The sequence below is a fragment of the Colossoma macropomum genome, unplaced genomic scaffold (assembly GCF_904425465.1).
Source record: "Colossoma macropomum unplaced genomic scaffold, Colossoma_macropomum, whole genome shotgun sequence".
In the NCBI taxonomy this organism is placed as follows: Eukaryota; Metazoa; Chordata; class Actinopteri; order Characiformes; family Serrasalmidae; genus Colossoma; species Colossoma macropomum.
In genome coordinates, this window is record NW_023494795.1 from 12,148,962 (window position 1) to 12,174,797 (window position 25,836).

The 25,836-nt window shown below is 40.2% G+C and overlaps 1 protein-coding gene and 1 long non-coding RNA gene across 4 annotated transcripts in view; one reads left to right on the forward strand and one right to left on the reverse strand.

The window, feature by feature from the left end:
* Positions 1 to 20,737, reverse strand: part of lnx1 (ligand of numb-protein X 1) — a 79,093-nt gene extending 58,356 nt beyond the window's left edge. For 2 of the 3 annotated variants that reach the window (XM_036581480.1, XM_036581478.1), the window contains exons 1-2: positions 20,390 to 20,737; positions 5,739 to 6,767 (exon numbers count right to left, since the gene is read on the reverse strand). In XM_036581480.1, the coding sequence (XP_036437373.1) occupies positions 5,739 to 6,676 (938 nt within the window). In that variant the 5' untranslated portion in view covers positions 6,677 to 6,767; positions 20,390 to 20,737. The remainder of the gene's footprint in view (positions 1 to 5,738; positions 6,768 to 20,389) is intronic. The other variant, XM_036581479.1, reaches the window with a different exon arrangement.
* On the forward strand, positions 1 to 25,466 carry LOC118815390. Its single transcript, XR_005007803.1, has 4 exons — positions 1 to 88; positions 24,433 to 24,671; positions 25,013 to 25,179; positions 25,259 to 25,466. It is a non-coding gene; the product is annotated as an uncharacterized LOC118815390 (long non-coding RNA).
* Positions 25,467 to 25,836: the final 370 nt, after the last annotated feature.

Sequence of the window (25,836 nt, forward strand, 5' to 3'; positions counted from 1 at the left end):
GAGGCGAAAGAAGAGAGAGAGAAAGAGAGCGCGTTAGTTCTCGGCTGGGATGCGATGCAGTCTAATCTGGCCTGGGCATCGTCCAAGAGTAAGAGGATTTGCACTCGTACTGCCCGCCGTGTGTGTGTGAGTGAGAGAGAGACGGAGTGTGCTGTGTTGGAGTGTTTGTGTGTGTGTGGCAGCGCAGCTTCTGACTTATACTGCAGCACGCTCCACAGAGAGTCGGACTGAACCATCTCAGCGTGGGGATGGGGGGTGGTCCGAGTAACTGTCATTATCCCCCGCCTGGATGAAAGAGTTTGTGTGTGTGTAGCACACCCCCCCATTCGCCTACACATGACACAGTCCATTCAGCTGTGAAGGGGTCGAGTGTGTGTTTGTGTTTAGTTGGGGGGTGGGGGGGTGGGGGAATAGGTTAGAGGGTGGGACCATTAAGCCCCCCGAGCAGCAATGGCAGTACACACACACACACACACACACACACGTAGACACATAATGAGACATGGGAGACAATAAGAACAGTTGAAGACAGGGTTGGACAGAGAGAGAGAGAGAGAAAGAGAGAGAGAGAATGTTTGATTGATTCCATAGAAAATGTTTGTTTTTATGAATTGACAAAAGAAGAGTGAATGACAGAAATATCTAAATTAAAAATAAAATATTCCATAATAATAATAATAATAATAATAATAATAATAACAAAAGCATCATCATTAACAACAACAACAAGAGTGATAACATCAACCACATCATCATCATCATCAACAATAACAAACAACAACTACAACAGCAGCAACAACAACAATAATAATAATAATAATTATTATTATTATTATTATTATTATTGTTATTATTGCTGCTGCTGTTGTTAATAAAGCTAACAATAATCATTCTTATATCAATAACAACAATAATTTGTGTGTGTTAAGCTGCAGTTTGTCAGTGTGTGTTAGGTTTCTGAAAAGGTCTCTCTCTCTCTCTCTCTCTCTTTCTCTTTCTCTTCTACATCTCTCCCTTTCATCTCTCAAATAACATAAACAGTCGCTGTTGTTTACTCAGTTGCTTCTCATGAGGATCTGCTGCTACTTGAGTCACCACAATTACAATCAGTTACACAGATAATAATGTGTTGATGTGTAAATGTACTTTGCAGTAAATATCACAGAATGAACAAAATGGACTGTGAATGTTGAATGTAAAGGCAGTGAGACAGACAGATAAGCTGGTAACCTATAGGCAGATGAGCACTGCAGCAGTGATGATGTGTTTGTCTCATGCGGAGATGCTGAGTGTTTAGAGTGAGGATCGCAACACTGTCCTAGTGGAGTGTGTGTCCTTCAGCCTGAACCCTCACAGAACCTTTTCATCCATTCATCTGACCTTTCTCTCTCTCTCTCTCTCTCTCTCTCACTGTATGTTTCATCCAAGGCCTCTTTGAAGTGCAGCAGCAGCTTAGCCTAACATTTAGCCTATGGTTACATTTACAGCACATAAATAACACGAACACAGACACACACACACCCACACACACACACACACACACACACACACACACACACACACACACACACACGACTGCAGCTAGCAGAATCACAATACAGTATGAGATGTTTTCTACTGTCTCTTTCATCACTCTTTCATAAGCCTGTATCTCCGGGTCCTGTTCACTGTACCTGCACTGCTTTAAAAGACCTTTATAAACCAAAAATCTGATTCTGTCTCTCCTTCTATCCTTTTCTTCAACTACTTCAGCTATTTATTCCTCATCTGTACCCTTACAAATTTTACGCCCCTGTTTACGCCCTTACGTCTTCTCTTCTCTAATCTTTTGCTCTTTTTTCATCACATCTCTTCTCTTCTCTTCTCTTCTCTTCTCTTCTCTTCTCTTCTCATTTTTTTCTCTTGCTCTCCTGTTCCATGATCTCATCTTTTGCTCTCTTCTCGTCTGTCTTCATTAATTTTTTTGCTGTTTTCTCATATATCTCTTCTCTTCTCTTCTCTTCTCTTCTCTTCTCTTCTCTTCTCTTCTCTTCTCTTCTACTCATTTCATCTTTCGCTCTCCTCTCTTCTCCTTCTGTTGCTTTCAGATGAAATGAATGTTTCATGAGTAAATTAAATATCAGGTCTAAGTGGATGGGTTTTATGTGTGTGTGTGTGTGTGTGTGTGTGTGTGTGCGTGTGTGTGTGTGTGCGTGTATGTGTGTGTTGGGGGAGGTTGGGGGGCTAGCGTGGAAGTAAGTAAACAGGGAATCTAGTAGCAATAAAAACAGCATTACCAACTGTCAACACTCCTGCCCATACCCACACGTAACCACACAGCTATTAGTGCAGGCCTTTGAACTGACTGTATTGATGCTAGTCTATTGATGCTAGCTAGTGTCAGTGGCTGATTCTCCACCCTCTGTCAGTCATCTGCACACTAAACAAACCTGGATTACAGCCAAGTGTCCATGTGGGATCGTACAGAATCAGCACACACAATGATTCATCTTCAGCCCTTCATTGTGGGCTTCAGCCCAACACCCACCCACACGCACTCCATGAGTGCAACTGCTGTTCAATCTGGACTCGTGGTCAGCCAGATGGAAACACATCACAGAGTTATATGGCAGTCCTTTACTGTGCTTGAGGACACTCACAATCTCATTTATGCACTAGAAAAATAATAGCGACTCACATAACCACATAAACAGCGGAACTTAATTACAATACCTCGCATTCAGGATTGATGCGTCATATACATACGAAAAGAAAAGACCTTCTCTCACACACAATAAAAGGTCAGCTATGTCTTAGCATGCCAGACTATTCTCTAATTCTGTTTCATAATATAAAGTTTGCGTCCAGTGCTTGATTTCAAGTGTAATCTGCTCTTGGACAAATCCTCCAATCCCTCTAAACAACTATGAACATACCCAGAGTCACGAAGAGCAGGCCACAACAAGTCACAGCACGGAGGACAAAACAAAGGACACGCATCAAAGCATCCACAAGCAGTCATCATATCAGTGGATTGTACGTGTTCTACCATGCATTCACGGTGTGTTGCGTCACTTCCAACACGCCTGCCATCCATCACATCCATCCAAAAAACAACAACAGCACAATAGCATAGGCTGCTGTATTCACTACCTCAGATTTTTACTAAGTTCAAAACTAGTAAACTTTGCTTACATTTATTTCCGTCAAAACTCTAAAAAAGCTAAACTTACAAAAATGCTTTATGTAATAAAGCCATATACTTAGTTGTTGACACTTTTTAACCAAGAATTTCATGTGTATCAAAATTTGGCTTCACTGACAATAAAGAGAAGTGATTAATGGGCAGATTCTTAAAATTCTTATATTTCAGCTAATTGCCTGTTTAACACAATTAACCATAACTGAAATTTCTCAATAAATATATGTTATATTAAATGAAACTCAGAAAGGTTCTCATGTCATTCTTAGTCCAGGTGTCCTCATTTGCTGACATCTTACTTCTGTGGCAAAACATGTTAACAGTGCTGCTTATTACATACTTAGACTTATTACTTAGTAACATCAGGGACAGCAAACTGGTTGAGCTATTCTTAGGTTAAAGAAAGCGTAATAAAACTTTGAGTCCACTGGCGGACCCTGGCCATTTAAGGGGTTAAACACAGCTAGGAAAAAAGACTTATATGTATATTTTATCAAAATCACACTAACAGACATTAATATTTAATCTACTTTGTATGTAGAAGTTTTACAATGAATCTTTCAGGAAAGATCACTAGTGAAGATCTCCTGCTGTTTCCAGTCAGTTGTTCCATTGTTCCATTGTTCTGGTTTTTGTTGCAAGACTGGTTCCACCCATTGTAAATCAAGACATAAATGGTTGATTCCTCTGTTACTGCCTAATTATGTTGTTTAATCTGACACAACAGGCCTTCAGTCCAACTTCTGAAAGCTTCACCAGTGGGAAAGCTTGCTTGGCTGTGTGTACTTAGATGCCATGAAGAGAAAAAACTGATTGGACAGTTTTCCATCTGGCATTTCAATATGTACATCTTTCAGGTCTAGAAGCTCTGAGGGTTCCCCACTGCTAATATTTGTCAAATATTAAAATGTACTGACCATTTCTGCTTCTAATGTCTACATAGTCAAACCTTTCCAAACACTGAAAACATGTTGCGTAATATTCCATGACTTGCAACCTGCCTACTGACATTGTATCATAACGAGTGGGATGTTTCCAGAAAGAAGGACTGAGGATGTGATAACTGCACGATTTTCACAGAAGAAAACAAGGGAAAGCAAGCCCGCCCATTCTTACAGACATGACCTTTCCAGCTCACTTCTTCAGGCTGTGGTCCCTTGGCCTTGCTCATCCATTTGCACTTCTGAAAGGCATCTTAGTGAGTGACCCTTGATCCCCAAGAACCATCGGGATGTGGCCCACCACCAGCAAACAGAGGAAGAGAAGAGAGAAACAGAGAACAGAAGTGAGGCGGAAAGCCCAAACAAGATGTCGAAAATAGAGGAAAAGGTGGATGGATGGAAGGAGCGGGGGAAGGAGGGAGTGGTGGGGGGTTGTGGAGGGAGCAAAAGCACAGAGGGGGATCCGCTTGGGTGGAGAAGAGGGCAGGTTGATTATGTTTCTGTAAGTGGAATTTAAAGTGAGGGGAAAGTTTCCATTAGCGTGCGAAACAAAAACGCAATTAATTTCAAACGAAGCCTCGGGGCAGGGAGCGGGCTAACGATGCTAACACAGCAAGAGAGCGGGTGAAAGGAGTCCGCTAGCCTTTAAACACTGGAGAGAAGGAGCACAGAGCAAGAGAGAGAGAAGTAGTCAGCATCCAGCTCCCAGAAATATTGGAGGAGGATAAAGAGTCTATAACAGTAACTAAGTAACAGTGGGGAAAACATGAATTATTACTAATGAATTCTCAGAAGTCTAGAGTTATTATTGTTGTTTTGCTGTGTTACATAGTTATTAACATGTAATTACATAATATTAATTAAATGTTACATAATCATTACATTGACATTTGATTTATGTTTTGTACTGATAAGTATAAGTTTGTACTTTCATGTTTTGCTTGTTCAGATGTCAAAACTTGACAAAAATATGTCAAAAATATAAATCTGTGATAATTATATTTCGTCAAGAAGACTGTACACATTAATAACACATCATCAAATCCAAATCATAATAAAGTATTTCCTATTCTGCTTACAAACACAAATGCGGTATCAAATGGACATATTAATTCTATACTTTTGACAGAGTTTCTCTGCTTGTCTCAATGAGCTTTGAGTGAGAAATAATTAAACAAAAATATGAAGCAGTAATTCAAGGTATAGACATAATTGAGGTTAATAGCCTTCAATTCAATATCATGTAGATCTTTATTAGGCGCTATAATCACCAGTAACACATTTGTCAGCACTAAAACCAAGCAGCTCCTGACCGTCTTGTTTCTCTTCATCATCACCTTCAACAGTCACTCTTCATTCCACTGTCATCCCTCATCTACTGTGTATTTCTATGATTAATTCTACATCTTAAATCTGCCATAGAGACTGAGCGCTTGCCCTGCAGCAATGTTAGTGGGTCCTACACAATGTGTCCTGCTGGAGTGAAGTGCTCTTTCAAGTGACCCTACAACCACATCTATGTATGCAGTGTGGTGTGCATGACTGAACAGACTGAACCGAGTTCTGTTACTCCCCCTCCCTCTCTTCCAGCAGCACTCACTCAGTCGCTCACTCACCTGCTTTGGAGGTGCCCCTGCAGCTCTCCCCTGGGCATGGTGTCAGAGCAGAAGTCACTAAAGGGACAGGCTACAATTAGCTTGTCCAGCAGCTTGTTCACGAGCAGGCTGGACTTGCGGCAGGTCTGCAGCAGGAGCGGCACACGGTCCACCGGGCAGAAGTCGCTCTCCAGAAGGAAGCTGGTCAGGCACTCCTGGCAGTAGGTGTGGCCACAGGGCGTGTCCAGTGGCCGGATCAGGGGCTGCAGGCAGATGTGGCAGAGGAGCTCGTCGTCCGCCTCTTCCTTATAGTTGTACTCATGGTTCTCGTCCAGCAGGTGCCGCTGCCCGCAGACCTTGCAGAGATCCACAGGAGGGGCGGTGGGCTCTAAAGCTGTGGCACCATCCATTGGCATTGCTGTGGCACCATCCCTTGGCATTGCTGTGGCATCATCCATTGGCATTGCCGTAGCACCATCCATTGGCATTGCTGTAGCACCATCCACTGGCATTGCTGTGGCATCATCCACTGGTATAGCTATGGCACTATCCACTGGCATTGCCATGAAACCATCCACTGGCATTGGCATGGCACCATCTATTGGTATTGTTGTGGCATCATCAACTGGCAATGCCATAGCACCATCGATTGCCATAGCACTATCCATTGGCATTGCCATAGCACCATCCACTGGCATTGTCGTGGCTTCACCCACTGGCATTACTGTGGCACCAGGAATAGACAATTCCATTGAGCCACCGGTTGCAGTTGGCATCACCATGGTACCTGCTTCTTCGGATAACCCAATTGCAGCACCAATGGTTGCCATGGCGCCTCCTTCATCCTTCCCTACTTCCATGGTGTCACTGGTTGCCATTGTAGCTGCTGCATCCTCTCCATCTATCATGGCATCACCTGCTGCCATTGCCATGGCACCTACGTCTTCTGCTTCAGTCATTGGCTGAAGATGGTGGGAACTGGGATGTGTGGAGCTTGATCACAAGCTTTGAATGGGAGAATGGTGAAAGGAGACGTTTGCTGGGTTGGACCTGTACAAGAGAAGGAAAAACAGAGTTGGTGCTTTGAGCCGATAAAGATTTTGCTGGAAAGTTAATCTGCAGGCACTCAGGCACAATTTGGTTGAAGGAGCCAGCACAAATGACTTGTATTTTTTAAATCACTTTACAACCTTTAATTTTAGCTTGGCACGGAGAGAAGTATTGAACGACTCCCGTACTCATTTAGCAACAGAAATATCAATACTGCACCTCAGGTATCTAATGATACCGGCTGAGGCGAGAGAAGAAGAAGGGTGGAAGTAAAAGAGAAGCAGAGAAACAGAGAGAGACAGAGAGAGCGAGCTGGCACGAAATGCAAATATATAGGTGGGAGGTGTGCAATGGAAGTCGAGGTGCTCGGAAACACCAACACACACACGATCACTGAAACTTGCTGACAAACCACACAGTTAGAAATAAAGGTTCTGTCAATATTTTTCATTAATCAAGGTAAACAATGTAAATGTTCCCTCAAAGATACAACATTGGTTTTAAGGTTCAAATGTGTACCTTAAATAGGTTTTTCCAGGTGAAAAGTATCTTTTCATAACCAAATGTTTTAAAACAGAACAATATAATAAAAGTCTGGAGACGAGACGGGGTGTGTGGAGTCAACACAATTTAGAAAATATAATTTCAGTGGATTATGGTACAGTTATGTTCCCTGACTTAAGGTACTGAGACGTACACTTGAGGGTACCACCCCAGTGACAAGAGGGGACCTGGCCCAGTGACAGATTTGTACCTTTTTTCTGAGAGTGGAGTTGTCTGTCCACATAGGGATAGATAGTTACTATGTTGTGTGTTCACTGTCCTAGTCTCTACTTTGTCACACCTCTGATTCACCCTGTCTCATCGCTACTTTTGTCTAACCATTAGCCATTCCCCCTGTGGTTAGTCTTGGTATTTAAAGGCCTCGTGTTTTAACGAACATTTGTCAGGTCCAGTACATCTGTATATCGATTTGTCTGTCTTTGTATTTGTTTTCGTAGATATGCTCAGTCTTTTGTTTTACAGTCAATAAAGTTCAAAGACTCACACATATATCCACTCGCTTCCTCGCTTCCATGACAGATTAATTGATCTATCCATGCTCTTTCTGCAGTGACTGTTCTGAGGTTAGCTTAAAGCTGACACAAATCATATTCAACCTAATGAGAAAGTGTAGCGCTGTAGTTGTAGTTTGTCATGTCATCAAGCTAACATTAGCATCGTGTTGTTGTTTCCAATCTGCTTAGCTTTGTGCAGCCATGGCTTTTTAACCCCTTACATGACCATGGGCCTGCTGGAGTCTTATTACACACTTCTGTAACCTCAACCTATTTGCATTGATGTCCTTGTAGTTACTGAATAATAAGCCTTTGAATGTAATAAGGCTGGTATTTCAAGGGGTTAAACTAGACACTATGTTTACATGTACACGTGGTTTGATACACTACTTGGACAAAAGTTTTGGGACACCTACACATTACACCTACAGGAGCTTTTATGGCATCTCATTCTAAATCCATAGGGATTTATATGGAGTTGGTCCCACCTTTGCAGCTGTAACAGCTTCCACTCTTCTGGGAAGCTTTCTACAATATGTTGGAGTGTGTGGGGAAATTTTTGCTCATTCATCCAGAAGACCATTTGTGAGGTCAGACACTGATGATGGACTAGAGGGCCTGGCTCGCAATCTCCATTCTAGTTCATCCCAAAGGTGTTGGATGGGGTTGAGGTCAAGGCTCTGTGTGGGCCAGTTAAGTTCTTCCACACTAAACTCACCCAACTATGCCTTTATGGACCTGTGCATGTGGATGCCTTGTGCATGGTCATATCTTAGTTAGACTAGCAGTATTAGCTGGAATGATACACTATATGGACAAAAGTCCACTGATGGACATGATACACTGTATGGACATAGTCATGCTTGAACAGAAAAGGGCCTTCCCCAAAATGTTCCCACAAAGTTGGAAGCATGTAATTGTCCAAAATTTCTTGGTCTGCTGAAGCTTTAAGATTTCCCTTCATTGGAACTAAGGGGCATGAAAACAACCCCATATCATTATCCCTCCTCCACCAAACTTTACAGTTGACACAATGCAGTCAGGTGTGTATCGTTCTTCTGGCATTCGCCAAACCCAGACTTGCCCATCAGACTGCCAGACAGAGAAGTGTGATTCATCACCCACAGAATACGTTTCCACTGCTCCGGAGTCCAGTGGTGGTGCTTAACACCACTCCACCCGATGGCATTGTGTTTGGTAATTTGTAAGGCATGCATACAGCTGCTCAGCCATGGAAACCCATGAAGCTTCCTGGTGCATAGTTTTTGTTAGCAGATCATTGGCAACTCTTACACACTATGCTCCTCAGCACTCGATGACCCGCTCTGTAACTTTATGTGGTTTGACACTTCATGGCTGAGTTGCTGTGGCTCCTGAACACTTCTACTTTTCAATAATATGACTCACAGTTGATCATGGAATTTCTAGGAGGGGAGAAATTTTGTGAACTGACTTGTTGCAACAGTCCCATCCCATTACAGCACCATGCTCGAATTCAGTGAACTCTTTAGAATGACCCCTTCTTTCACAAATGTTTGTGAAGGCAGACTGCATGGCTAGGTGCTTGATTTTATACACCTGTGGCAATGGGACTGAATGAAACACATAAATTCAATGATTAAGAGGTGTGTCCTAAAACTTTTGTCCATATAGTGTATCATACCAGCTAACGCTGCTAGTCTAACTAAGATTAAGACCATTTAAACAGAGCCGTTCGATTGTCATGATCCAAGCATAAAGTTTAACACATTTAACGCAATTAGCATGATTAAAGCATGATACAGGTCAATCAGTGAAGAACCCCCTTAAGGCCCTCTAGGGCTCCAAAGAAGGCCTAATAATGTCTGTGAAATAAAAACACGTGTGCATTTAGTTTATTTTTATTTAATATATTCATCATGCTTGTTGTATTAACTCTGCAAGTACTGTAGTAATACTCTGCTTTCATTTTTAATGTTTAGTTGGAAACAAAAGGGTTCTTGAAATGTCCAGCAGAAAATAATCCAATCAGGATGTTTTTCTTCGTTGTACATAGACGGATAAAGCCAAGTGAGCTCTCCCATTGGTCATCAGGAGCTACACTGAAGGTGCTTGGCTTCAGATTAACTACCAACATGATCAGAAATTGACAGCAGAATCAAATAATCACATTTTGAATTTTTAATGGTTGGGAACAGTTTTGTGAGAAAAGCATCACTCTAGCTTGTCTGGAAGTCCTAGATACGTCACTGACTGAATATGATCTGTATTCTAGCCAGGTTTGTTGGTCAGTTGTAAGAAATGCAAAAAAGCAGTGGCAGATTTATGCCAGGGCTGTTTACTGAAAGTCACTTTTAAACTGCAAAATATAAGCTAAATTGTATGTTAATATGCACTGCAAGCTTCAAATGGCATATGGAATATGTTTTACAAGCTTCAAATGTCTGTGTTGAATCTTACATAAACTTTATTTGAGTGGTTATTTATAGATGTTTAATAAACTCTTAACAGATTATCAGTAACACATCAACAACATATCGGTGCAGTAGCAGTAGTGAAGCATCTGAATATTGAACATTGTAGATGTTCTGTTGGTACATTAATTATATTAAGTAAATGTGTTGTTAATATGTTACTTCCATTATGCAAAACCTAACCTTCTCAACCTTACCCAAAACCTAACCCTCACCCTGGTCCTAATCCTAACCCTAACCTGAACCTGAACCAAAACCTGATCCTAAACCTAATCTTAACCTCAACCTAAAACCTAACCCTGACCCTAATCCTAACCTTAACCTCAACCCAAAACCTAATCCTAACACTCATATGTTTTTAACATGTTACTGAAAGTTTGTTGAGTGTTTGTTTCATCTAAAACGACCACTCAAAATAAAGTGTCACTTAAATGTTTATGTAAATCACTGTTAGCTTAGCATTAACATGGTACTAGAATCCCATAGCGGAGCTAAGAGATAATAGCATTGTTACATTGGTCATGTTTTTCCTGACCACGTTATACATCTACGGTCCAAACTGAAGGCCTATCATTAACAGCTCTCCACTGAGACATTCTGGATGGATTTTTTTACAGACTCTCTTGCAGAGTTTTAGTGACATTTTGTGGTGCCTTCTGCAATATCAAAAACTTGTCTAACGTCACAACAATGACTAAGAACATATTTTGGGTGGAGCATGGATACGTCTATTCACGTCAGTGTTTATGCAATAATGGATTTAGAAGAATTTCACTGTAAAATTGATTAGCTCTTGAAAACGATTCCATTGGCAGTACAATCTGTCCAGCTCATGCCTGCAAATGAAATATGTGGTAAAGATACACACACATGCACAGACCCATACATACACACTATGAGGGGGGGTTAAGTGGGTGTGTTACATAATCCAGAGGGGAGTGTTATGAGTTATGACAGTCATAAAAGCTTGTCTGCAGGGTGTCTCTCTGAACACCACTCACGATATACACTCCCCTCTGAGAGAATGTGTGGATGTGTGTGTGTGTGTGTGTGTGTGTGTGTGTGTGTGTGTGTGTGTGTGCCCGCCACAACAGAACTTTGTTCTCGGCAACATCATAATCTCACTGAGAATTACTTTAGAATGCAGTTCTAATCACTCAGTACCCCAGTGTTGCACAGTTCTGAGCTTTCAGCTGGATCAAGCGAGTTACTGCAGGCAAAACGCACAACAGTAGTGCAGCAATTCTTGAGGAATGGAATTGAAAACACTGCTGTAGGGCTTGGCATAGATACACAAACCTACACTTCCAAAAACAAAACTAGGCTACATTCAACTTTCTTGATTTAAATGAATTTAAATCCAATTGAATAAAATATATTACATTAACACAATTCAGGTACTTATTTTTAGATATGATTGTGTTGATCTAATCTGTCATAGAAATGATGGACACACTTGTATCAAACACATTCCATTACAGGTGACACTAATCTGATACCAGGTCGGTATCGGGTCGAAAGCTGCATTCCAAAGCCTAGGCTGCACCCAAGGTAGTGCGGGTCCTTGGTAGCACTGTCCTATGAAGACTCCTCCTTAGTAGACTATTAGTCACACAAACGGAACAGTCCTAACAAGGCTGGGTGGTGGCGTCACCAGAGCGGTACAAAACTGGTGAGAGAAAATGGAGCTCGTTGCATTGTGTTTGTTGCTTTTTCATTTCTTCACGGAAATGGAGGAGATGTTCTTATGTAGTACGATAAACTACATACACACAAATACATTTAAATAAAATAGAATGTATGGACGATATATGATATATGGGCGAATGCTTTAATTAATCAATCACTTTATACTTTATAATGTAACGAAGACGAATTCAAGGATGTGAACAACTTACATTTTAAAACAAACTCTGATCCAGTGGCTTCGTTTTCCACTATTTTTGTGGTGCTGTTTTTTTTTCCTTCACATCAGTTGTGCACAGAGAACTGTGGGTAACCGAAGGCCTGGAAGGATACATCTGATGCGTCCTTGAAATCACTTTGAGTGAAGAATGCTTCACTTTGGAACGGCCTGCTATGACGTAGCAGCCGAGAAATGCAGCCTCGGCTTTGGAGCGCAGCTCAAATCAGCAGAAAATGCCGGAGATCCAATCCTGTAACAAACCTAGCCTCAAATATCACATTCACATTGTATGATGCCATGTATGTCATGTTCCTGAGTATCTGCAGAGTGTTTGACTAGTTTGATCATCTTAAATGAGGTGCTTCAAATAAAAGCAGCTCATTTTGAAAGTTTAGTCATTTTTAAGGAAGACATATTGGATTGGTATTGGTATCGGTGTGGTCCAATGCTCAAAACTTCAATATTGGCATCAGTATTGGACAGAGTTGTAGACTCAAGTCATATGACTGGCACTTGAGTTACGCATTTGATGACTTTAGACTCGACTCCATAAAATCAAGAAAAACCTGCAGCTCGACTTTGACTTGGAAAGCCAGAACTACATCCAAAGTACATTTGATTTTATTTCGGAGGGCAAGCGAGACAAGGGTGAGAATTCAAGTTTGACTCTGAGTCTTTGCTCAGACTTTAACTCCAGAATTACTGGAGTAACTTGCTAGGCTAACTTGCCGTTTTCCTTATGCGAGTCAAACAACAAAAACTGAGCTCTCTCCATTTGAACGATTTGAAAGGCTCCTGCAGTTAAAAGAAGTGAAAACTTTTCCAACATTTTGCTCTCTTTTCTGTAAATTTTGTTCAAAGTTTGTCGGTTTCAATTCAGAACAATGGTTGTTTTTGACTCATGTTCAGCCAGTTAGTGCCGGTGGTTTGCGTCACGCAGTATTTTTCACTGTAATGAATTATTTCAACTTGTTAAGAAACACAAAACAGACCCATCTCTACATTCAGTGTATTAGTTTTATCAGGACACACACACATGCAGTGCCACGTGTGTGTGAACAAGCAGTAATAAACTCTGGTATGTCTTGGTAATTCAGTAACAATATTACACTTTGATATGTGGCTCTGCACAGTCAGCCTTTCTCAAACCGAATTTTTAATAAGTGACCTTTTCACCAAGCGTGTGCGTGTGTGGAACTATTTTGAGATGTTTCGGGTATTTGAACTTGCACACTAGTGGGCACCCACTCATGCACCTACACACACGTGAACACACGCACACACAAAAGGCTTATCAAAGCTAGAGGACTAAGACTCAGCTCTCCTACTTCAAACATTACTCTTACAGACACAGGCCAGCAGCACCTCTCCTTCCTCCTTTCTCTTCTCTACCTCTATTTCTCTTGTTTACTCTCTTCATTGGTCCACTGTATATCAAAGGCCTGAGCTCTTGACATTTGCAATGATCATTCTGACATGGCTTTGTTATTCCATTTCCTGGTAAAACAGAATGTGTACTGCATTCCTATAACCCATACACTCTCAGAAATAAAGGTACTAAACTGTCACTGGAGCAGTGCCCCTCTTGTCACTGGGGTGAGATTCTCAAGGGTACATCTCAGTACTTTTAGTCAGGGAACATAATTGCACCATAATCCATTGAAATTATATTTTTGAAAGTTCTCTTTGAAAGACTCCACACACCCCGTCTCGTCTCCAGGCTTTTATTTTATTGTTCTGTTTTAAAACATGAGATTATGAAAAGGTACAAATACATACTTTTCACCTGAAAAAACTTATTTAAGGTTCACGATTGGACCTTAAACGACTGCTGTATCTTTGAGGGATATCTATCTGTCTGTCTGTCTGTCTGTCTATATCTATCTATTTATCTGTCTGTCTGTCTGTCTATATCTAACTATCTATCTATATTTCAACAAAGTGCTGATAGTAAATGATAAATGACGATGCTAACTGATCTCCCACCAGCTTTCTTTTACTGTTAGCCATGTTAGCATTGTGGGTGAAGTGCTCCTGTAACCATGCTGGCTTTGGAGTGCTGTGTTTCAGCATGTCTAAGAACATTTAAACAAACATTCCACAGCTCTCCTGAGCCCCAGTCCTCTCCACAGTTTAGGTATAAGCAAGGAATTGTGGGTAATGATAAAGAGCCCTGGGGTGTCCTGCTGAACCATGTGACCACATACGACTGATGAATAATTACAGTAATATGATGTTAATGATTAATGTTGCAACCAAGCAAATTACAGTTATTAACGAGCTGGACGTCAGGCTACAATAACACACTCTGCAAAGAATAAAGGGGAGAGAGAGAGAAAGAGAGAGAGAGAGAGAGAGAGAGGGGAGCATGTATTCTCCATGAAGAGCAAGTCATGACACACTCTCAGACACACGCCCTACACTTTTGCTCCGTACACGGTCAGAATGGAAGCTTTTCCAGGAATACAGGCACATAAACACACACACATACAGACACACACACATATGCTCACACAGTAAGGCTGAATAGGTAACTTTCTAAATGTGCTCTGTTACAGATTACTGATTGCCTGATTAAGAGTGCAGTAATATAATCCGGAGGATTACACAATCTCAGTAATGTATTCTGATTACTTTCCATTACCTTTCAGCCAGTTTCCACTCAGAGGCTGGAGATTAAAGTATTAGCTATTTTTCCACTTCAATTCCTGAAAACCTTTTTAGTGGAGGTCAGGTCGTGATTCCATCAGTATTCTGCTGCAGTAGTGAAAAATAATCAAGCACATCTACATTATTACTGGAGCTTAATAGATTTTTTATGGATTTATGCTTTATTCGGGTAACCCTGGGTTTTGTAATGTACTACATTTTGGAAGAAAAAAACCAAAACCAAAACAAAAACAAGCCTATTTTTTTGCTTACTGTACTCCAAATATTGTGCTCCACAGCTACATATTCTTGCATGGAGCAAAATAACCACACTGTTAAAAATGAGAGGTCAGCTTAACTCAATATGATATTGTAACTGATTACATGGCTTTTCTTGAGTTCACTCAACTTGAGGACACCAGAGTTCACCCAACTCAAACTTAGTTGAGTCAAAAGTTCTCTGATTTTTTTTGTTCTGCATCTCAATCTGATAAATAAAATGAGCCTGTTTATTTATAAACAACCTCCCCACTAGCCAGGACTCTTTCCATCACACAATCCTGCTAGACATTGGAGGGCACACACTCATGGATGGCTATGGCATCACTGGGGCTCAAACTCACAACCACCTGTTGGGGAGATGGCTTAGTCAACTGCACGACTCAGGAACACATGAAACAACTCAGATTGTGCAGGTGCAGCTGTCTAATGTGTCATCCCAACATCCGGAGGTTGTGAGTTTGAATCCCAGCAACACTATAGCTGTCCATATTCAGAAGCCCGAGAGGAAAATATGCCAGATGGGACTGTGAGATAGAAGGAGCGCCAGCTAGTGGAGAAACCGAGTATAAGAACGCAAATTCATTTGTGTTTATCTAACTGAGATGAAGACCTACAAACAGTAGCTGGTAGAACTTTTGACTCAACGAAGAAGTTTGAGTTGGGTGAACTCTTGTGTCCTCAAGTTAAGTCAAGTCAAGAAAAGCCATGTAATCAGTTACTATATTATTTTCAGTTGAGCAGATTTCTCATTTGTTACAGTGTAAGCATACGACCTGCTATCTACTTTTGTGTAGTTATTCATATTTTGTCCTGCATTCAGCTAAAGATTGGAACCCAGGCATTTCCGACCTCTGAGAAGTAATGTAACTTGTCATATTTAAACAAATGAAACAGCACCTCAACAGACACGGAGGACAATGTTCTCAACTCCGAGTTCAGCACATGACATCAAATCAATATGGCTGCCTGCACCGTCAACCAGGGACACAAGAAATGTATGCAGCGTATATGAGACGTGACCGATGACATCATGCAAAATGATCTGCTTCAATTGATTTTTTTTATTTATTTACTGTTCCCTAATTGACATCAAACAGAATGTGTCATAGAGTACTACAATGAGGCGAGAGATGGCAATATATACATCTAACTGACACATTAAACTGCTGACGCACATCCTCTCTCTGCTCCCTCATTCCAGGCAAACTTTATGCAAATGAGCTGAGCAGCCACCAATCAGATTGTTAATTTGTAGCACAGTAACTGATTATGCCACGCCCACAGTCTCACACTGAGTCTCAGCCCTGGAATGCCATTAAATGGGAGATACAGCGGGTGACAAAACACCATTATTACATTGGTTAAAATTAAAACTAATTTACATTAAAAAACAATATTAAGCTGCTTTGGGGCTCACAACTAGCCTATAGCTCTGCATCTACATGACTTTTTCACTTTGAAACTCAACCCAGGTGTGTTTCAGCAACATGCCCCCAAAGGGGCCAACTGTTTTTGGCTCACTGTAATGAAAAGACGGCATTCGCTTGAACAAAGCAGGGCTAGTGCAGATTTTAAAGCTATAAAACTACACATGCCACTCTAAAACACGATTCTTCACCACACTCAAATTATTACACAGTTCAAAACTTTGCAATCTTGAAATCAGGGCGTGCAGCAGCACCCTTAGCACCCCCATTTCCCACGTTTCTGCCATCAACAATAAATATGCACCAGTTTTCAAATTTTAAATGACATTTCCTTTAGGTCAGTCAACACACAGGCACAGTATTGAAACGCCCATTTTTGAGTCCCTAGCGTTTACAGATATATTACACTTGAAAAACATGTTAGGGTTACAGTTTATTTATAGTTTAAAACAAAACAATAAATTATTTTAACAATTACACCTTCTTGAGCCATCAATGTAGCAATATTGGCTTTTAAATTAATTATGTAGAATTCCAAGCACCACAGAAGTGCTCGTCCCCACGGTCATGTGTAAAGGGTGAGTGCTATATTTTAAGGGAAAAAAAACATGTTTGTCTGCAATTTTAACTGCAATAATCTATACATGACTCATGACTGTGAAATATATGATTTAAATGGCATAAAGAAAACAAATAAATATTATAAAATATATAATGAAAGTTGTGGTCCCCAGGAGTCGTGTCACTGGTGTTACTGTGTAACAAAAAATCTCTTATTTTGAAATAGAAATCACACTGATGACATCACTTGACTTCCTTTTACCTATTTTCTGAGGATCTATGAAGAAAAGCACATGGTGAGTCCACTGTGTCTTTTCAGTTATCAGAAATTTTCTCATTCAGCTCATGATTTCATATGAAGCTTTTAGCTGAAGTCACTGGTGTGACTGACTTTATTCTGAGGTAATTGTGAAAAAATAGAATCCAAAGGATTAAATTACCTATGTTAGTGGATATTCTATGATTGATAACATGGTTTGATGCTGTGTAGCAGCCATTTTGTAAAATGCTTTTTTTCATTAAAAATGTCACTGGTGTTACTGTCCCTAGTGTTATCTTCTTATGTGTAACACCAAAGACGACCAGTGACACCAGTGACTCCTATGGATAGATAGAAAAGTGGACATTTCTGTAGAATGACCCATATAACACTGACAGTAAAGTTTGCTTTTTTGAGAAGGTAAATATATGATGGTCACATCATGGTTAGGGTTAGATTATGGACTAGATTTAGGTTTAGGGTTGAAGTTAAGGTTAGGTTTGGGTTTAGGGTTAGATTTAATAGAATCTTTTACACTCGACTTCAAGATCAGTTGCATTTCATTGATATTTAGTTGAATGTTCGTTAAAGACAGAATGATTAACTACCAAGCATCTACAGTGGACCATCCAAATAAAGTGTTATCAAGTTATCAATCATATCACTAACATTAGCTGATTAGCTTGACACAAACAATATTAATATGCTTTCATGGAGATGTCAACGTTTTTTTCCCTGCTTTGTAGAAAATGAAATCATTCCAAGCTCCAACTTCCCACATATCTTGTCTTAGCATTAGCATTAGCACTAGCATTAGCCTAGTCTGGTGAGTTAGCTAGTGATAAAGGATTGCATTAAGTTGTTATAATAATGTAAATTAAAATAGTAATCTGTCAGAAATGATGCACTAAACACAATGACATCTTTAATGTATAATCAGTGTCCAGAAAGCAGCTTGATGAGAAGACGAAGGCTGCTAATGGTTAAAGAAAATAAGAATGGAAAAATTTATTAGGATCACAGGAAAAAGACATCTGTGACAGCTGCAATTATGAAAAGGTCCTGAAAACAGAAGAACTGGTATTGTGAGTGCTCTAGCTGCAGGCGACGCTGCTCATGTTACACAGGTACAGGCCGGTCTCTTCGCTTCCACAGTAACAGCAACTTGAACTCACTCTAACCCCTGTTTGATGAGTTTGGAAGCTGGGGATCGTTAAAGATTAAGCACAGAAATCTGTGGGTGTTTGATTTAAATGTTTTTCCTCTACTTTTCAGATTCAAGTTAATGTTAAAGTAGACCTTCACACTCAGTCTTGAGCAGAATTGTGTGTACTTTGACTTTCATTCAAGAAAGGGATTAAACACTTTTCTACCATAAGAACGAGGCTTTAAATTCCTCTAATGAAGTGCTTTGCTTCGTGAAAGTATGCGAACGTAATCTTTCAAATAATCAGCTAATTTTTCAAAGGGGTCTGTATTATGGCTGCTTGCTTTCTCACACACACACACACACACACACACACACACACACACACACACACACACACACACACACATGTAGAAGACATGAAGAGCATTAGAATTCATGAGAGAGTTCCTGGGTGCTGCATCCACATAAGTAGTTCACATCAAAGAACCGTATAGTGGAGCAGTTATATAAGCATTCTAACATACAGAACACACTCTCTCTACCTCTCTCTCTCTCTCCCCTTCCCTTTTCCCCTTTCCTTCTTCCTCCTGGCATTTCCCCATCTCTCTCTCAGCTCTGTGCTTTGAGTTTGAGATCAGAGGTGGATTAGATATCAGGGATTTGTTAACAGAGAGGCCTACGGTGCAACCACATACATGAATTAGCTTCCACTCTAATCTGCTGTAAGTGATTGTCATTTCATTAAGGACGATATTGTGTCCTTCCAAGACCAAGTACAGCAGATAATATCACTGATGTAATGATAAACAGCCTTAACAGCGCTAATAATTGCAACCAACTAGGTCTCTTAGTGTTAAAGTAGGCCTGGAAACTCTCACTTAGGTAGAACTGAGTGTATCTTGACTTTGATTCAAGTGAAGGATTTGGTCCTTGATCTACTGCAATAATGAGACGTCGAAAAGTTCCAATTTTTTTTTTTGTCATATATGTGAATATAACCTTGTAAGTAATCACCTTAAGGAAAGCGAAGGAATATCAGGACACTCTTTGAGATAAATGCTCCTGAATGGTACATGAAAATATGAGTTTAGGAAAAACCTGTAATGAGTACAGAACATTTACATTATGTGGTGGTTCTTTAAAATGTCCTTCACACTCACACACCTCAATCTCACTTACAAAAAAGGTTCTGTGAAGGGGATTTTCGAAATTTCTACAGAATTAAAGTGTTAGTCATCGTGTTTTGCTTCATTCTAGAAAAAAATTCTCTGTTGTACTAACTTGTTCATAGTGGTGGTGATAAGAAAGAGAAGTCGAAAGCATTCAGCGCCTTTAAAAGCTTCGTAAAGGCAATGCAAGGCTAAATAAAAGGCCCAAAGAAAATAACTTTTTAGATTTACAACTATTTTAAACCACGATCAACATTACATATAAAAACTTCACCAGCCATTGTCAATAAAAAAAAAAAAAAGTGGCTATTTTTGTATTGTAGACATCGCAATCCCTGGTTACTATGACCACCACTCACACTTATCTTACATAAAACCACTTCAAACTTATTTGTTTATTATGATTCAGAATTTTTAAAAAAATTGGTGGAATTCCCCTTCGAAAGGTTTTCTAAGGGAACTAAAGTAGTTCTTCTATGGAATCGCTCCAGAGAACCCTTTTTGGCACCTCTAGTTTTTAGAGTGTAGACAAGTTTCAGGTTCCTCCAACATGCAAGTTCCAACAACAGGAAAATGTGAGTTCACCTTTGCTTCTAGCTTCGCAGTGAAAAGTTAAAAAGTGTGAAAGTTAAAAAGTGAGCGATTAGTGGACAGAGACATTAGTGACAGTGGAGAAAAGTCCATGAGCTTTTACTCGAGCAAACTTACTGTGAGTTCAGACTTCTGTTCTGTCCTCAGTGCCTCACCTGCACAGGTAATCCTAGATAGAGTCGGCTGCCGGCCCACAGAGAGAGAGAGAGAGAGAGAGAGAGAGAGAGAGAGAGAGAGGTAGAGAGAGAGAGAGAGAGAGAGAGAGAGAGAGAGAGAGAGAGAGAGAATTTGTCTCAGTGGTCAGCTGTTTTCCTCTCCACAGTGTGTGATTTTGAAGATCCGTACAATCCACAGTGCACATCTGTAGCAGGAAGAGTCTCGGCAGGGCAAAGCACAGCTCAGCCTCTCTCTCTCTCTCTGTCTGTGCTGCTACACAGTTCACACCCACACGCACCTGACACAGGAAGTCTCCATGCGAGGAGGTGGAGCCACAAAAGAAGGCAGGTAAACATGAGAACTGCCCAAACCTGCTCTGGAGCTACCAGCCACCTGTAAAAATCAAATAAGCTTTAGTTGGCTCTTAGAAGTAGTTTTGATACAGTGTTATATGTAATTACACATTATTGCATATTCATTACATAAAAAAGATGTCCAAAGGTCTGAGATTAGCAGTGTAAGTGCTTCAGTTTTACATTATTTTCTAATGTAATACAAATCATTACAACTTAAATTATCAGCAGAATAGTTTGAGTGAAAAGTATAAAATCTTTGAAATATTTAAACCGATTTCAGAATCTGTTATTATTTGTTATATTTTTTAACTTCTGGTATTTTTACATAAATTGTTATGGCTGTATTGATTTAAAAAAAAAACAATAATGTGGTGGGTCCACCAGACCACTGAGGAACAAACACACCAACACCACACAAGGGTTAAATGTGAATTCACCAAATTCAAATCGCAATAAAATATCTCCTCCTCTGCTCACAAACACAAATATGGTATCAACTGTTTGTGCTTTTATCTCCATCAAAAAAGGAGATTTCTAAAGGTTAGGTTAAGTTGTTCCACAGCACACACTCACCTTTACAGTTTTCTTTATGGGGTTTGAGCTCATAAACCTGCAAGCTTTGACATGTCAGTGGAAAGAGAGCACCTAAACTAGAACTACAAAGAGCCCAATACACCACACCAAAGCTATTACACTGAGAGAGAGTGGGGGGGTGGGGGTGGGGTGGGGGCAAAGACAGAGAGAGGTACTTTGATTACAGGGATTATAAAGTTTCCTGCTTTTGAGCCTAAAGTGGTTACTGTACTGCCTGACTAGACTTTCAGTACACCGTCTCATGTTCTCACGCTGGGCCACACAACAGGTGTGTGTGTGTCAGGGTGTCATATGCTGACAGAGGAATGACGTATGAATGATGAATACATGTTATTGTCATTTGCTGTCCCTGAGTGCTGTACGCTTCAGTGAGAGCACTTCAGGCAGTGCAGGACCTTGCCAGGCACTAACTTACCAGTTAATTAGTTTCATCCTCCACTCTAATGACTCCTGTACTCAAACCCTACAAGAACCACCAGTATCTCCTTATTCTATATGTCCAAAAGTATTCAGACACCCCTTTTAAATAGTGAACTCACCCATTGATGAAAAAGCCATCAACTGTGCATGTAGGAAAGTATCGCCAACAAAGCGGGATTCTCTGGAGCAGCTGCACATGAAGGTCACCATGCCCAATGCCAAGCATCAGTTAGAGGGGTATAAAGCCCAGAGCATAGCACCAAATAGTACAGTAGCCCCAAGTACAGTATCGTGTTCAGGCCTGCCTCCTTCTCTCAAAAAATTTTAAGAAATGTAAAAATATAATGTGTTTATTGTGCTGTATTTCTTTATGAGGTTGGTTGATCTGCATTTAAGGGTAAAACAGCTGACAATCAATAGGTTAGTGTACTTTGAAACATTAATATTGCTGTTCTTTAGTAAGAATTAGACTTAAATTTGTTCTCTGTTCAAAAGAAAAGCTTTTTTAAAAATATATTAATATTCACTGCTCCAGCACCCATATCAGTTCTCTCTTTGCATTGGAATTGTGATAAGGCAGACTGTTTTCATTTTATCACAGGACGGTTATGACTTTGTCTATAGTCAAAATCAGTTTGTTTAGCTGTTAAATGTGCTGTAGTACATGCTTTGAATGACATTTTTCAACATTGCTGGACTGAGAATAGTCCACAAACCAAAAATATCCAGCCAACAGCGTCCTGTGACCACTGATAAAGGACCACAGGATGGCCAACACAAACTGTGCAGCAACAAATGTCTCTGTCTTAACATCTACAAGGTCGACCAACAAAGTAGGTATGTCTAACAGAGTGGACAAAGTGAGTGGACACAGTGTTTAAAACTCCAGCAGCACTGGAGTTCTGATCTTGGTTTTGTAATTACCTGCTTTTGTATAGTTTGGCATAAAAAGCATTTTATAGTCATTTGCATTATATATATATTGTATCTCTCTTGTTTCAGTGCATGGATTTGGTGAATGGGAACTATTATGAATATCATTATTGTATAATTTTGAAAATATTTACATACACTCACTGTCCACTTTATCAAAAACACACATTTTCTGCACTCACTGGTCACTTGATGAACTACATCTACCATATACACTGATCAGCCATAACATTAAAACCACAGCAGTGCTGCTGGAGTTTTTAAACCACTCCACTCACTGTTCACTCTATTTGACACACCTACCTTGCTTGTCCACCTTGTAGATGTAAAGTCAGAGACAGTAGCTTATCAATTGCTGCACAGTTTGTGATGGTCATCCCCTAGTCCTTCATCAGTGGTCACAGGATGCTGCCCACTAACATGCCACTACCACATCAGTGTCACTGCAGTGCTGAGAATGATCCACCACCCAAATTATACCTGCTTTGTAGTGGTCCTGTGGGGCTACCAAAGGGGGCTAACAACGTATACAGAGAAACAGATGAACTACAGTCTGTAACTGTAGCACTACAAAGCACTCCTATAGGTAAGTGGAGCTGATAAAATGGACTGGTCGTAGAAATAAGGAGGTTGTTTTTAATGTTTTGTGTGGGTCCACAATATAGGTGCACTATTACAGAGCCCATCTATTGTCATGCACAATTTGTACACCACCTTGTACTGGCCACCAACCCTCATCCTGGAGATCTACCTTCCTACAGAGTCTAGTTCTAACCATAATCTGCCACATCTGGTCCAGCTAAGTAACTTCTCCAGAAATCCTTGACTGGCTGGATTGGATGATTTAGGAATAAACTCCATTAGGAGTGTTGGTGACCACTGCTGTACCCCCATTCATTATTGCTAAGGTCCACCACTCAAAACATATCCAGCCAAGAGTGAGTCTTTGGTCAGAAACTGACCATTGATGAAGAGTATGGGCTACAAAGTCTAACTGGACACCCTAAGGTAGATACTTCTAACAATGTGGTATGTGAGTGTATAGTAGCATGTGTATCTGTGCCAGTTTGTATTTCCGTAAATTTAATCCACTGACTATGACTGTAACTTCATACATGTGTGTGTGTGTGTGTGCTTTTGTTTGTACATGTACATGCTAGGTCAGCAGGTCATCAGAAAAATGAACAGTGCGTGAGAAAGAGGGCAGAGTGAGCTCAAAAAGTCAGTTTATTGCAACACTAAGCGATTAATCCCGCATCAACAAACAAACACAGACACTGGTAATACAGAGAGGAGAGAGAGAAATAGTAAAGGTGGGTTTCGATTCATGTATCATTGTATGTATTTTGACATATACAATAAAAATGACTTGGTGGAAACGGTAAATATTGAATAAGGTCTTACAAATTTACTCACTTTGGATAGAAACATTTTCGCTGCTAAAAAAGAAATGTGACAAAATATGATGGAAATGCATTTGGCAAATAAATAACTGAAATGTGAATAAAATTAAATTATATGACTGGTCAGGTAATTCTGCCATACCTGTCCATGGCTAGTGCGTTTTGTCTTTGAATGTGAAATAGAGCCATAAAATAGAGGCACAGGATTATTAAAGTTGTAAAAATGTTTTTAAAAAAGTGAGAAACCCGACTCCTAACTGCAGATTTCACAGATTTTTTCTCCTTTGTCACCTTTCAGTCATCAAAGATCCCTCCATGCTACAAGATTTGCCCACATTTTCAGTTTAAATTCAAGTCCCAACCAATGGTCTCACCTCTCAGAGAAGATTTCGCAGAATTTCTCGTGAACATACGTGACTTCAGATCAAATTTAATATTTACGAGTCAAAATCTGGATGGCCACGGCTGGACTGTGAGGAGATTGAAGGGGTAAAGATCGGACTATACCAACCCCACACCACAGGACGATCTGACAAGGTAATCGTTTAAGATCTTACTGAAATCGGGACACTTTCTGTGATTGATAGAAGGGATGAACTGGCCTCAAAATCGCCTGATTGTCATGTAGAGCACCAGACATTAACCTCTTACATGGCCTGGGCCCACCGGCCAGTCCACAGTTTTATTACACACTTCTATAACCTAAGAATAGTTCAACAAGTTTACACTGACGTCCTTGTAGTTACTGAATAATAAGCCTTAGTGTGTAATAAGCCTGGGATTTTAAGGAGATAATTACATTGTGGCATTCTTTGTTTTCATAAAATACAGTTAACAAAACCATGGAGGAAAAAAATTATGTGTGTGTGTATTTGCAGTTTAGCTGGGAGGAGTCAATTCCATCTTGTTGAATAAATCTATGCAGAGACTCTTCTTTGTCCTGGTACCCAGGTGGTGGAATGAACTTCCACTGGCTGCTGAAACAGCCGACTCCCTCACAGTCCTCAAATGCAAACTGAGGACCTATCTCATTGTAAAGCACTAAGTGAGCACTAATCTAAGTACTTATTCAAATGCATTGTATTACATTTATGCTATGTTTAATCCTGTATCTTTCTTTCTAGGTACCATCACCGGCTCTTGTTTCTGGCAGTGTCTGAGCTCAAGGGTACTTTGGACTGTTTGGATGTATTTGTGCTAGCTAGGACACATTCTCTTGGACAACAAAGGACTTTTGCAAGTCACTCTAGATAAGAGCATCTGCTAAACGCCATAAATGTATCCCTTTCACACTCAAAACCTGAGATCTACTGGTTTATCTTTACCAGAAATGTTTAGGCCTTGTGCCATTCACACATACAGCCCTTGAACGGTATCTTACTGGGATGCACACATTCATACACACTATAAACATTCTGGTAAACAGGAGGAGATGTTCACAGCATGAACATTTCATTTCAGTATCATGTACAATAATACCCATACTCCCATTTCTTTGCTCTGGTAAAAAATGAACATGACCGTAAAAGCAACATTCTGCGTTGCTGTTTGCAGGCAGGGTTGGTTTTTTGTTATTTCTCTCTAGAATCTTCAACAAATAAGACTCTATAATTTTTTACTCACAAGACTAAAAAAGTGTAACAGAAACATTCAGCTTTTCCAGCTCCACACACAGCATTGTGCTTCGATGCAAACCTGAACT